General features: G+C 45.8%; 2 protein-coding genes across 4 annotated transcripts in view; both read left to right on the top strand.

Moving 5' to 3' along the window:
• Positions 1-12,214, top strand: part of wdfy3 (WD repeat and FYVE domain containing 3) — a 102,533-nt gene extending 90,319 nt beyond the window's left edge. For all 3 annotated transcript variants that reach the window (XM_062543203.1, XM_062543204.1, XM_062543202.1), the window contains 8 exons: positions 720-878; positions 1,431-1,610; positions 2,810-2,992; positions 3,347-3,443; positions 3,982-4,422; positions 5,909-6,020; positions 6,944-7,141; positions 9,225-12,214. In XM_062543203.1, the coding sequence (XP_062399187.1) occupies positions 720-878; positions 1,431-1,610; positions 2,810-2,992; positions 3,347-3,443; positions 3,982-4,422; positions 5,909-6,020; positions 6,944-7,141; positions 9,225-9,345 (1,491 nt within the window). In that variant the 3' untranslated portion in view covers positions 9,346-12,214. The remainder of the gene's footprint in view (positions 1-719; positions 879-1,430; positions 1,611-2,809; positions 2,993-3,346; positions 3,444-3,981; positions 4,423-5,908; positions 6,021-6,943; positions 7,142-9,224) is intronic.
• An 806-nt stretch (positions 12,215-13,020) lies between these two features.
• cds1 (CDP-diacylglycerol synthase (phosphatidate cytidylyltransferase) 1) overlaps positions 13,021-15,000 on the top strand; it is a 25,807-nt gene continuing 23,827 nt past the window's right edge. The window contains exon 1 of the mRNA XM_062543201.1: positions 13,021-13,361. Coding sequence (XP_062399185.1) covers positions 13,296-13,361 — 66 coding nt within the window. The 5' untranslated portion in view covers positions 13,021-13,295. The remainder of the gene's footprint in view (positions 13,362-15,000) is intronic.

Below are 15,000 nucleotides of genomic sequence, written 5' to 3'. Positions count from 1 at the left end.
ACACACACACACACACACACACATACACACAAAGATGGGTTATCCACACAATGCTGTTGTATGTGCACACACACACACACACACACACACATACAAACACATTGTGACTTTACGTCCTAACTTCGCTTCACCTCAGCAGTAGCTAAAGGAATGCTGCTGTCAGATCAGCCGTAAGAACCCCTGCATCACGCGCTGCCTGGGCCCCACTCTGATCCCAGAGCTGCTCTCACCCAGAGGACCGAGAGAGGGGCCTCCTGCAGAGAGAGAGAGAGAGAGAGAGAGAGAGCGAGAGAGAGAGAGAGAGAGAGAGAGAGGAGGGGAAGAGGAGGGAGGGGGGGGTGTGGTGGAAGGCAGAGATGTCGCAGTGGTAGTGGTGTTTGAGATTTGGTATGAATACCGGAGCTGTTTGGATGGTTCATTTGCTTTTGCAGCGCAACAGTGCCATCTAGTGGGGATATTGGGAAATGTTCATAACTTGGACCTAGAATCTGCTCTGCATCTAATGTCATATTTGAAATAGATAGCATTCTCATCAGTTAACACACCATTTTGAAATACAAATACACCACAGTTATTGCAGACATTGTATGAGTTAGCTGGAAGAGATCATGGGGGCGTCTACTGTCTCTTAATGTGTCTACTGAAACAATGGAAGGTAAAAGATATGGCTTGTTTGTTTGCACAATGGTTGATTGTGAGCTCTGTGTCGCCCCCTACAGGCGGTGATTGTGTATGAGTGTTTGTCGGAGTGGGGCAAGATCCTGTGTGCCATCTGCCCCGACCCCAAGCTGGTCATCACCGGAGGGACCAGCACGGCCATCTGTGTGTGGGAGACCGGCACATCCAAAGAGAGAGCCAAGACTCTGGCCCTCAAACAGGTGAACGTCGGCCAAGAATACGTACACACACACACACACACACACACATATATTCACACACAAAGGTGAATGTCGGCCAAGAATACCCCCCACATACATAGGGTCAAATACCCTCAGATACAAATACACGCATTCACACACACACATGTACAGTCACACATTTGAAATGCATTGATTAGATCACATAGCATGTATGTACGTCAGTACAAGCTAATTATTGCCTACTGGGAATAGTCTCTAATACAAGTAAGATTGCAATGAGAGTTATTCAAAGCTCTATTCAAAGAATCATCTACAGATTCTACACATGAAAATATGATTTAACACTAATATTATTGGGGTTCTTCTGCTGTGAGCATAAATATTACACGCTGTTCCTATTAATAAATATTAACAAATAAATATTCTGCCTCAAGTCATCACTCTTTTAACTGGCCTGTGTGTGTGTGTGTGTGTGTGTGTGTGTGTGTGTGTGTGTGTGTGTGTGTGTGTGTGTGTGTGTGTGTGTGTGTGTGTGTGTGTGTGTGTGTGTGTGTGTGTGTCCGTGTCCAGGCTCTGTTGGGCCACACTGATGCGGTGACGTGCCTGACGGCGTCCTCTGCGTACCACATTGTGGTCAGCGGCTCTCGAGATCGCACCTGCATCATCTGGGACCTCAACAAGCTGGCCTTCATCACCCAACTCAGAGGCCACCGCGCGCCCGTCTCGGCCCTCTGCATCAACGAGCTCACTGTGAGTGTAGACACACACACACACACACACACACACACACACACACACACTTACCCACTATTGTCTAGGTCAGAGGCTACTGTGCTCCCGTGTGACAGTCCTGTACACGTATACACAGCTACACACACACACACACACAGACACAGTCACACAGTCTCCTTGGCTCACGCATCCTAGCGACCCATCACTTTCTGAAATAACTAATGGATTACTAATGGACAATTTATTCCCTACACTGGACTATTTGAACTTTTCATTGTCATTGTAACTTTCAAACTACAAATGACTTTACTGTAACTGACCCCAGGCAGATGGGTTGGGCCCTTGAGTCGTGGATCTGTCTGAGGTTTCTTCCTATATGTATCTTCAATTCTAGGGAGTTTTTCCTTGCCCCTGTTACTCATGGGCTCTCTTTGAATGTTTAACACTCTGTAAAGCGCCATGAGACATGTGTAATGTTTTGGCGCTCTATAAGTGAAATTAAATTGACAGTCACACACACACACACACACACACACACACACACACACGCACACGCGAGAGTCATAGGTCTTCGTCATGCACACATTCTAGTGCAAAGCTGCAGATGCACAAATCCAAACAGCCTGTATTTGTGACGCACACACCCACCCACACACACACACACACCGGAACGCATGCACCCGTCTAAACCGATTCACACACATCAGTCTGCAGCCACAAAGGGGAAGCCCAGCACTTCAATGCAGTTCTAGAACAAGCAGTGGTCATCTGCTGGTGGTTAGACAATACCTCAACAGTAGACTCATAAACAGTAGTGCCATGTCTGTGCAGTTCCAGAGAACTGTTACAGTTGGTTTGGCAATACCACAGCACCAGGGATATTACAGCCACCACAGTGCAGTTCCCCTCTGGTTTGCACCATCTGAACACCACTGCTGCTGACAGACTTAAGACTTGCTGTCAGAAATGAGCCAAAAGGAGCAAGTGGCACCATTTATGCAGATGTTTTTGTTCTGAAATATACCAGAGAGCTCGACATCTCAGAAAGCAGTATGACGAAACAGAACGTAAAAAATAAAAGCAATCAAAGGCAATTTCTGTGAGATTAAAAGTGTGTTTGTATGCTTCTCTTGTGTTTGCTTTTGGTGTGTGTGTGTGTGTGTGTGTGTGTGTGTGTGTGTGTGTGTGTGCCTGTGTGTGTGCGTGATACTCCACAGGGGGATATTGTGTCCTGTGCGGGCACCTACATCCACGTGTGGAGCATCAACGGCAGCCCCATCGCCAGCACCAACACCTTCACCGGCCGCAGCCAGCAGATCCTGTGCTGCTGCGTCTCCGAGATGAACGAGTGGGACACGCAGAACGTCATCGTCACCGGACACTCCGACGGCGTTGTCAGGGTAACACACAAACACCTTTTCTGATGAATCTACTGCTGATAAACACATTTTTGAATGTTAAGTTTTCAATGATCTCTGGGATCAGGTTAAGAAAAACACGGCCTAAAACTAGAGATGAATTCCCGTCTTTTTGGTATTTGAGACAAACACCGGAAATGTTCTGATTGCCCAGTTCAGTTTGGATACGTAAAGTTTGGTGAAAACATAAACATCCTGCCTGATAGTTGATATTTAAGGCTTCCTTTGTGTCAATTCTTGGCTTGTATAATTAGCTATTTCGGGCAGGACAGACAGAGGTTTTGGATTTACTGCTGAACATAATGCGGGAAGGTAAAATGACTTTTCTTCTTCCAGTTTTGGAGGATGGAGTTCCTACAAGTCCCAGAAACCCCTGCTCCGGAGCCGGTGGAGCCTCCCGAAGTGAACGACTGCTGTGGAGAGGAGAAGATGGGTAAGCAGCACCCCTCCTCCACCCCCCATGAACACCACACCCTGCTGTCAGACATGACTCAGCAGTTTCACTGCACCTGCCAGTGAGCTGCAAGAACACAAGTCAGCACTTCCTAACCACATTAAGTATTTCAGACGGAGCCCTTAGCTTTTTAACGGCACAGTGCCGTCAACTGTGACTCAGTCATTTTTTTCAAGAGCCATGCTAATGGGTTTATGGTTAACCATGACTCAGCAATTCTACATGTGAACGTGCCTGTTGTCAGGACCTCTGCTCTAGATATACCAGTTGTGAATGGTTCGGGAGGGGCAGTGAGAGCTGCCCAGTGTGTTACTGGTCATGCGTGAACATCGACCTGTTTCTCACCAGCGCTGCGCTGCGACGTGCAGACCAGTCCATTCTGCTGGACAGAGCTGCAGTTCTCTCTTCTCAACGTATACTGTACTAGTGTCCTGTGTAGGCATCTGCGTCTGCTGTGTAACCGCACCTTAACTGTGTGTGTGTGTGCGTGTGCGTGTGTGTCTGTGTGTGATCTTAGCCACGGAGGGCCGCGAGACCCAGGTGGAGGAGAGCAGCGAGTCGGAGGGTGAGGAGCAGAGCGTCAGCGCTGCCGGCAGCAACGGCGAGCCCAAGCCCAGCCCCGCCCCCAACACCCGGCCCCAGCGGCCCGCCGCACGCGCCACCGCCTCCTGGTCCATGGACAGCAGCTCGGAGGACTCGCGCCGCTGGTCCGACACGCTCAGCATCGACGAGAAGGACGGTTTCGTCTTCGTCAACTACTCCGAGGGCCAGGGCCAGGGCCAGGGCCAGGGCCAGGGGCAGGCCCAGGGGCAGGGGCAGGGAAGGCCAGGGCAGCCCCCACACCCCAACCCCCACCCCCACCCCCACCCCCATCACCATCACCCTGGGCAGAGCGCCGTGCCACAGCCCCTGCAGCCCAGCACCATGGAGGCCCGGCCCTACAACAAGCTCAGGCCAGGTACCGCTCACACCGGCCAACACACATCCCCCACCATCGCACATGTAAACACAAGGTCGCTTTATAGTGTCCCCCACACACACCACGACAGCGTTGAGGAAGTATCTGAAGTTGCCACAATGTCGTTAAGATGTTGTTTTGGCCTTTTGAATGAGGAAGTTGACTAGGGTCTTTGAGAGTGATATTCACATTAGATCTGTAGTTGAAGAAGGGTGCCTCATAATACTGGGAGGGTAGCACTACGTAGGATTTCGCTCATCGCAGCTGCCCTGTTTGCACCTTAGCACCCTGTTAGCATCTTGTCATGCATCAGTTAATACACAACACCAAGTTTGGAATCCAATCTGAAATCTCCTGCAGACTTTGTAGTTGTCGAGTTTTTGTATAGTTTGACAACAGCAACAAAATGATGCTTGAACAAACCACAAATGGATTTGAAACTAATGTTCCTGAAAATGCTAAATTCCTGCCTGGTTGAGTGTGCTCATCTAGGAAGGGACAGGGCAACATTTCCATGTATTGATTCATTATGCTTTTGTATAGGGTGACTGACAGTTCATTGAACCAATACATATGCATGGCAATGTAATGGCTCCCCGGGCAATTAAAGTTGCCCACAGCGCTGTTGACAGCGTTCGCTTCTCGGCAAATGTGCTGACAGCCTCTTATTGAACCGTTGATCAAAGCCCGGAAAAGTCCAAAAGCGTCCTGCCTTGCATTATTATGAGACTTGGCTCACACCCAAGTGGTGCTAGCGATGGGCTGGGACACCCCACCGAGCTGACGCGTCTGGCTCCACCATCTTCAATCAGAGATTTTACAAGACCTCATGTCTGCTATTTCAACCGTCCATTCCGTCAGTATTTCACCATATGGAGCCCCATTTGAGTTCACAAGACGCATTCTATTTTTGTTACATTGTTAAATTCATGTCACGAAAAGCATCCACAGATTCTGTCTATAATCCGCACTCCTTATTAGTTATTTTCATATGTGTGCTGTCTTATATGAGTGTGACTTCAGGATTTACAGTAGCAACAATGTACAGTATATAAGACAAATAAGCAAATAATTGACATGAGAGTGAATGAATGCAAAGGTCTTGAGTCTGAGCTCTTGTGTATTGACTGTATCACTATGTACATGTGTGCCATTGTACTCATGTGTTGTGCTTGAGTTTAGTGGTGGTGGTGGGAGTGGAGTGGGTATGGGCTGCTTGTGTGTGTTTTGTTTGCCAGTGCTTGTGTGTGTTTGTGTGCCAGTGCTAGTGTGTGTGTTTGTGTGCCAGTGCCAGTGTGAGTGTGTGTGTGTGTGTGTGTGTGTGTGTGTGTGTGTTTGTGTTTGTGTGCCAGTGCTAGTTTGTGTGTTTGTGTGCCAGTGCTTGTGTGTGTGTGTGTGTGTGTGTGTGTGTGTGTGTGTGCCAGTGCTAGTGTGGTATCTGACTGGTAGCCGCTGTGCTCTTCTCTGCGTGTGCCCCTGACGACAGGCTACAGATGGGAGCGACAGCTGGTGTTCCGGAGCAAGCTCACTATGCACACCGCCTTCGACCGCAAGGACAATGCCCACCCGGCTGAGATCACTGCGCTCGCCATCTCAAAGTAGGTGGACAGGGAGTGTGTGTGTGTGTGTGTGTGTGTGTGTGTGTGTGTTAGAAAAACCCGACATGGTATGAAGACGTGAAGAGGAATAGAATCGCACTGTATGTATGTGTGTGTGTGTGTGTGTGTGTGTGTGTGTGTGTGTGTGTTTAAATGTGTTTTTGTTGTCTAGTTAAGTATGGCTGATGAGTATGGCAAGAATGACGACAGGCTTATTCTTGTTTGAGTATGTCACTCAGAGAGACTGTGAGTGAGTGAGAGTGTGTGTGTGTGTGAGTGTGTGTGTGTGTGTGTGTGTGTGTCCGTGTCCTCAGGGAGCGTGTGTAAATGTGATTTTGCTCCAAGGGCATCCATCACTCACTGGTGTGTGTGTATGAAGTGGTCACGCTGGCTGGAGGAGGTTGCCACGGCCACGCCAGCAGCTCTGCAGCAGCATCTGCTCACGGCAGCGCCAGCACCACACTCACCTGATGACTAACCGCTCCATCTGCCCCGCTGTCTCTGTGTGTGTGTGTGTGTGTGTGTGTGTGTGTGTGAGAGAGGTTGCATGTTGTCCAGCAGTTATGTGAGTGGGTGGGGGTGTAAGGGCATTTGTGTGAGCTGTCATTTACAGCAAGTTCCTGGAGAGAGTGTGTGTGTGTGTGTGTGTGTGTGTGTGTGTGTGTGTGTGTGTGTGTGTGTGTGTGTGTGTGTGTGTGTGTGTGTGTGTGTGTGTGTGTGTGTGTGTGTCAGCCTGCATGCATTAACCCTGATCGTCTTCTCTGTCCTGTGGATGGATGTGAACTCCAGATGAGGTCTACACATCGGTGCTCACATGCTAAGGCCTCTGTATGTGTGTGACATATGCTTCGCTTGTGTCCATACGTGATTATGCACGCTCTCATCTTCCTCCTCCTCCTCTTCCTCCTCCTCGCGCTGCCCAGGGACCACAGCAAGATCCTGGTGGGTGACGGGCGCGGGCGCGTCTTCAGCTGGTCGGTGAGCGAGCAGCCCGGCCGCTCGGCCGCCGACCACTGGGTGAAGGACGAGCAGGTGGACAGCTGCTCCGGCTGCACCGTCCGCTTCTCCCTCACCGAGAGACGCCACCACTGCAGGAACTGCGGACAGCTCTTCTGCCAGAAGTAAGAAGCATGCCGTAATCAAAACGTGTGGTAGACTTAACATTTATGCCATGTACTTTATTTATTTTATTTATTTACTTTGTATGTCTGGGTAAGTAAGTTGAGAAAAGTACTGTAGGTGTTATGGTTTAATCATAGTTCAAATCCTTCAGTTGTATGTACTATTATACAAACAAAAAATGATGCTCTGGGACGTATTAAAGGGGCAGTCCTTGGTTCTGGTGCCCTCATCATACCCCAAGTACACGACTATAGAGACTAGATTCTGTTGTGTTTTTAAGGATTAAAAGCATTCTTACAATTTTCTATTCACCCATCACTGAAGATGCTTACACAACCCAGGATCCCTTCCATGGAGCCAAAAGTTCCACATCCCTTGGAAAAGCATCAGGTTTGCTGGACTCCTGGGAAATGTAGGATTGGTAGTCTAGCAGGACTGTTTCACCCGTTCTGGGTCACCTGGGGCCTGGAAGGCTAACATTCCATCCCCAGGCGGACCGCCAAATATGAAACAGGGCCTTCTAGTCTAGTAGTGCATACTACTGTATATAACCTGTGGTTCAGGTAAAACAGCATAGCTCAGCTTAAGTTCGCTTTTGTAGAAAAAGTAGTATCCTGGTGTGCTAGTGTGTGGCTTGTACTCTCTAAAACAGAGGTAAATATGTCCTGTTTCTAGTAGTAAACCAGAGGAAATATGCGTCCTGTTTCTAGTAGTAAAGCAGAGAAAATATGCGTCCTGTTTCTAGTCGTAAAGCAGAGGTAAATATGTCCTGTGCTGCTTAGTGTGTTGTTTTAGTGTCCAGGCATACTGTAGGTGTGTAGGCATCTATTGTCTGCATTCAGTCCCTGTGGAGGTGCTTTAGTAAAGCAGCAGGATAAAGCGCAGTTTTAGTGTGTGGAGTGAGAATTGCCCACGGGAGAGAGGGTGATGTAGTGCCTGGGCTGTAGTTGAGGAAACGTGGTTGTCTAGACCTGGAGTGCTGCTGTGCTGACGCAAGAAAAGCAGTAGGCCAGCAAAGGCAGTAGTGCTGGACTAGCAGTAGGAACTGTAGCGACGACCCCCCCACCCAGAACCCCCGAACCCCCGAACCCCCCTGGCCCTCATCTGGCTCTGATTGGATCCAGACAGAACTGCTGTCTAGAGATGATGAGTGCTCTCTCTCTCTCCTCCACCCCCAGTTATTGCCGGCAGTCTGTGGTGTCTAGTGTAGACTACATCTGTCTGAATTGCACTTGCTGTATTTTGGGCAATGAAACTATCCAATACAGCAGTGTAAGCAAAATGCACTACTCGATGGGCGGGGGGGGGGGGGGGGGGGGGGGGGTTGGGGTTGACACGTTATACGAGCTGGACGTAAGTCAGTTAAAAGCAAGTATAAAGCAGACGAAAGGTCAATAATAACACCAGTACACACTTTGAGTGATTAGAGAAAGAGGTACAGAAGAAACTCTGCTTTGTGAATTAACACCGGCAAAGGGTGCACAATCTGATCCGTGGTGTGTAAATCAAATTACTATTCCCAAATGTATTACACAAAGACAGGTGGCACTTATTTCCTTTTTTCACATAAGATTTATGTCTTAATGTGCCCAAGTCAGTGTTGAAGTATTCTCGACAATGAAGTATGCTAATGCGTTGAAGCAGGAGTTGAGTAGGTGAGGTGATGCAGTCCAGAGGTGCTTCTCAACATGCCTCCTCGATCCTCGATGCTCGATCCTCGAGGGGCGTTGCCACTGATCTATAACTAACACTGGATAGACTATCCCATTGTTTTCGCCCCATCATTCTTTATGTAGATCAGTGAGGATCGAGGCCCGAGGAGCGAGGGAGGACGTATAAAAGTCCAAATGAGTGGCACCAAATGTATTCCATGAAGACAGGTGGCACTTAATTTAAAGGCACTCAAAGATTTATGTCTTAATGTTCCCAAGTCAGTGTTGAAGTATTCTCGACATTGAAGTATGCTAATGCTTGAGCATTGAAGCAGGAGCTGAGTAGGTGAGACAGCTGCAGTCCAGGGCTCAGCTGCAGTCCAGGGCCTCATGCCGTCTCTTGCCGTCTCTTCCTCCCTCCCCTCCGCAGGTGCAGCCGATTCCAGTCGGAGATCAAGCGGCTGAAGATCTCGTCCCCGGTGCGCGTGTGCCAGAACTGTTACTACAACCTGCAACACGAGCGCAGCTCCGAGGACGGCTGCAAGAACTAGACGTCCCCATCGGCTGCCTCCTCTTCCTCGTCTCCCCGCCTCTTCCTCATCCTCTCTCGCGTCACGCCCCATCACCCGTCACTCATGGCCAACTATCCCCTCGTCCAGGACCTGCCAGCCAGCACGCTCTGGCCTGCCCCCCCTCCTTATCTGTGTGTGTGTGTGTGTGTGTGTGTGTGTGTGTGTGTGTGCAAGAGTGTGTGAGCTACCATGTGGACAGTACTAATGTAGAACAAAAGGGGATTAGCGACGTTCAGCGTGTCATGTGTTTGAGGAAGTTTAAGAAAGGCAGTGATTGGGCTTTGTGACTTTTTCTTTTTGTATTATTATTTGATTCTGTTGCGGTCAATAAGATGTCCTTCAAGAATCCTTGTTTTTTCCATGTCGTCACGTTTTAGATTTTAGATGTCCTGTGCGGTATGCCTCGCAAAGTGAGAAACACCTGTTAATAGTGTAAATAATTACAATGGCCTTTTTAACTAGAACAGGAAAAACTGAGAAAAAAATGACTTATTGAAAGGAAATAAAAACACAGTCATTGCCTGTAACATTGCATTATAACAAGCCACTCCTGGCGTTAAAACAAATACAAAAAGAAAAAGAAAAAAAAAAAACACAAAACAAAAAAGATTGTGTTTTAGCCAGTGTCACTAGTCACAGAGGTCCCTGTGGGGATAATATTGGGGACGATGAATGTTATAAATGTTTGTGGGTTGACATTACTAGCGCGTCTAGTTATGCAAATACTTACTTCTTTTGTTTACAAAGGGTTTTTTTTATGTGTTGCCCACAGTATCACACAGTTGCCATTCCAATGGAAATCGCAGTCACAAATTTCCGAACTTCATTTGCCAAACTGCTGGTTCATCACTCCGTGTCATGTATTTGAAAGGTCTTTGTAGAACCATGTTTTTCAGAACCACATTTTGTTGTCCTCGTTCGTCACTTTTAGTTCCCAAGCCATTAATCAACAGTGACTGAATAATGTATGTATGTATGTATGTATGTATGTATGTATGTTCTGTATGTATGTATTTTTTAAGAATCATTGTTTGTATGTTGTATATCATAGCATACCTGATATTGTCAAGACGCTACATGTGTGACACTGTGCAGTGAGATGAATATCGTGTGTCTGTAACAATACACAAAGAGGGAAAATGATCATTGATCGTGTGTATGTGGAGTATGAGATGTTATTTTGTTTGTTTCTTTATTTGTTTCTTTGTTTGTTTTTTCTTGGGTCCTCTAAATGCTTCATTATATTTCACCAGAGAACTGGGTAGTATAGGTCAGAGCTTTGCTTCTAGGCTAACAAGGGATTTTTACTCAGAAGATTGTTTGGTTCATTTCTCCTCTTAATTCATGTAGAACTGGATTTTTAAATCACAGTTAACATCACTCAGTGTTATACTTTTTTTCCTCCATTTTCCTTTCTTTTCAGTGATACCAGGGACTAGTGGATCCTTGTCAGATACCAAGTCCAGTGTAACAACAAGTCATTGAACGCCAGTGTAGATACTGTTGTCCAGTCATGTAAGCAATAGATTATGTGGAATTATTTCTGAAAATATTGCATGATGGGAAATTTCCTTGCTTAGACGTCACACTTGTAGCATGTAACTTGACTGATACGTCATGCCATTAGAAAAGGGATCTCACGCATTTCACTTTAGTGTCTCGTCATGGTTACATACGAGACATAACGATGTCAATTATATCTATTTTTTCCTGTTGCCTGCCTGTGGATGTCAAATTCTCCTCCCTCCCTCCCTAGAGTGTCCTTTGTTGGTGGTACTGTGGGCAATACCGAACAGAAGTGCTGCTTTAATAACTAGAAAGATTATTTCTTTCTTTTTTTTTCTTTTTTCTTGATGTCCCTCTTGACACGTCTGACACACACTTCACTTTAATGAGCTGTTACACAAGTGCAGTAGGTTCACGGTCACAGAAAACGTTCTCCCTAAGATCTGCCATACAATATGCACTCACTGTTACTATCATCGTTGCTATGATCGTTATTATTCAAATAGGTAATGACGATATCCTTACACATTAATGTACTGTATCAAGAGTGCAATCATAACATCGAGCTGTTAAGGCTTGCTGTTTGCAAGCAGCTTCAAAGCCAGGTGGCTATATCAATCTGAACTTGTTCTTGCACCTTCACGTGTACAAAAATGTCAAGGAAATCATATTTTATTGAATGCATTTCTTTTTTTTATGTTAGCGGGCTATCATTTTAAAGGGTGCGTTTCTTTCCAGTGAGAGACAAACTGTACAGAGTATTTATGCAATTATACTTTTTTCTCTTTTTTTAAATTGTTATTCTGAATTATGAATTCTTGTAATTTCAGCAAGTTTGGTTACTTGTTGCATGTCTAACACAGCTGACTTTATGTGTCAGTGCATTGTACATGTTTGGCATTACGAATTATGGTTTCATGTTTTTAGTTTTCTCCTTTTGTTTTCCTATGGCTCATGTTAATGGCATTATCTAAGTAGTTCTGCACCCGGAGAGATGTGTTCAAGTGCAACTGCAGAAAGAACCGAGATGGAAGAGCCTTGTCTCTCAGCTGACTTTTGTACTCTGCTTGGGGACTTACAAGACCGGATCAAATCCACACAGGGGGTTCTTTTTTTCAATTTCGGTGGTCTCGTGTTAGACTGCATTACTACGGTGTCTAGTGTGCAATCTGTGGTAGATGAATGTTCATTGTATATTTGTGTTCAAGTACAGCTGCAAGAAAATTCTTAGAAATAACCCCTAAAACATGTTACTGATAATGCAATAGATCTGGTACTCATTTTTTTGATTTTCTTTTTTAATTTAATTTTTGATTAAATCCTTGCTGTTTTCCACCGAAAACTTTGCTTTTTGTTTTCTTGTAAAAACTCTTAATCACACACACACACACACACATACACACACACACACACACACACACACACACACACACAGAGAGAGAGAGAGAGAGACTTCAGTATAACCAAAATCAGGAGCAAACTATTGTTAATAAGTAGTGAAAGGGAGAGGAAATGACTGGAACAGTAACCTATCATGGGATACATGACCAACAGCTGATATAGGACCAGAAATCATATCACTGATGTGTACCTAATGAAAACCATGGGACTGCTCCTCATGCTTGCCAGTGTTGGTATGTAGGAAAATAACTTCTGAGGTTTGATACAGCTTTGGAATTACATTAGGCCTATGACAAAAAAGAAAAAAGAAAGAAAGAAACTATGCCACTGAGATTTTTGCACTAGCCTTTTTTGTTTGTTTGTTTTCCAAATGTGTGGTTTAAACTCTTGAATGCTGTAAGTGGAGTGCGACTTGAACAATGTGGTAGACAAAGTTAAGTTTAGATAGTCTTCTGCATTATATTCGAATCTATCGTGTCGTCGTGTGTAGGCTAAATGAAACAGCGTTGACAGGCAGGCCCATATGCAGGGTGGAACTAGTCCGTAGCCTACTGTAACTGCAGTGCAATGGTGATAATGCCGAAGCCAATAAATCCTTATCAACAATTCTCCCTCTCCCTTACCACATGCCTCCCATTATTGTGCCTCCCTCCCTCCTCCCTCCTCCCTCCGCGGGAGTGTCGCTGTGGCGCCTGTCACCGCAGAGCGGAGCCGTGTTTCGCTGCTGCTCTTGGTTGAGTCAGAACGAGGGAGAGAGAGAGGATAGGCTGCTTACCCACCGCAGCACCAACTAGACAACCCAAGAACTGCAGGTATAAACAAACGCACGCATTATCTTGGCGGATGACTGGGGGGTCTATCTTAACGCGTTAATTAGGTGTTTTCAATTGGCAGGCGTTCTGACTGCTCGTTTAGGTTTGTCACAAGTTAAATTGGGCGGATTACGACGGCTGACATTTATTTCAAAACCAGCTTGTGTTGCTTTGGAGTCTTCCATGTATTGTGAGTGAAACAGCGAAGAAATGACGGAGCTGCGAAAGAGGGGAGGAGGCGGAGACCCTGACAGCACAGAAAACATCAGTGACAAGGTACGAATACTGCAATTCTAATTCTAGACCGAATCTTGGCTTGATCTGACCAGACGTAGCGCACAGTAATAAAGGACGCTCCATCCAGTTCTCGTATGCGCGAGGCTAGGCTAACTGTTGTACCACAGTAGCTACTAAGTTATTGTGTCACGAACAAATGTTAACAGTAGCTCAGAGTTGTCATTTTTCTGGAGTAAACAAAGGGTTGTTAGAATGTACACTACCGTCGGTTCTATTTCACACAATTGTGAAATGTCCTTGTGCACTCACAGTAACTTAGTTCAGCAGTGATAAGCTATTTATGCCAATTACTCGTCCTGGCCATAGCAAAGCTAGCATAAGCTGTGCATTACGCTAACATTGGTTAGCCAGTGTCAGGTCAGTGGAACCGTCCGCCTGTCGCCCATTTCAACCAACAATGTAGCCCATTGAAACGTACGGATCAAGTGTTGTGTGTCATTCATATTTTTTAATCGTGACACTGAAGCTTGTGAACCATGGCGCGGAGAGAACTTGTCTTGCCTGTTCATCTTCCTGATGACGTGCTGCCGCAGGTGGAAGGTTGCCTTCCTTGCAAAATAACACTACCGAGCGGCATACCTACTTTCAACCTAGCCCAGACTAATAATTAGCTATGGATGTCATTTGACGCCTACAGTAGCTTTTAGTTGGGTGATGACTAATTCGTTTTTGTAAACTGTGGCACTTTATAATTGAATGGTAGGCTACAGCGCTCACTTTTTTTGGACTGAAAGTATTGGGTTTTGAGCAGAATGATCCTGACGACGTAAATAAACAAACCCATGCAGTGCACTCATTCAGTATGCACAATGGGCTGTATGTGTTTATTTACTGTTATGTTATGCAAGCCTCACAGCATAGCATACCGAGAATACCTTGTTTAAAGGATGTGTATGGTTATTCTGAGCAAACTGTCCATTACTATTGAGGGAAACAAACAGGCCTATTATGTTTGTACCAGCCCAGTGCTGTTTAACACTTTGCCCTAAAACACCCTCAAGCCCACTGAAACATCTTGTATTGTTATAGGCCCTTCATTTGTCACAAATCCACACAGCATAATCTTTGCATTTGATGTAGTTGTTTTATCCTTTTCTACATTAGAGTGCTACAGATCCTACCAAGTCAAAACTGTCAGTGCTACACAGCTGACTTTGACAGCATTGTTTTGATCATCAAAGTTTGACAGCATAATTTTTTGATGGCCAAAGCTTTCAATAGGTGCTGAGCAGACCACATTCAGGTTGAAATACCGTTTTCATCAAATGTTAGTGTTTAGAAACTCGTATTTGGCCTCGGCAGTGGTCTTCTTGCTACTCTGACCTAACTTAACATACAGCCGATTCATCAGGCAGCTATTTTTAATTGCTATTACAGCCATTGCTGAGGGTAGACCATAGGACCGATACAGTTATTTTGTGATTTAATTTCCTTCTTGTAGACCACTGAGCATGTTTATTCATGTGCATTATTCCAATAGAATGCCTCAGTGCATCAGCCATTGTTAAGAATCATTTGCTGCTGCCTCCGCTAGTGTGTTTAATCCGACTAAACAGCAGCAGTAGCTGAGGCACATACTGAAGGCCTCTTCAGATGAGAAGTGGACCTCTTTATAGAA

This window comes from Sardina pilchardus, chromosome 8, assembly GCF_963854185.1.
Source record: "Sardina pilchardus chromosome 8, fSarPil1.1, whole genome shotgun sequence".
In the NCBI taxonomy this organism is placed as follows: Eukaryota; Metazoa; Chordata; class Actinopteri; order Clupeiformes; family Clupeidae; genus Sardina; species Sardina pilchardus.
This window is presented reverse-complemented; position numbering and strand designations above follow the sequence as displayed.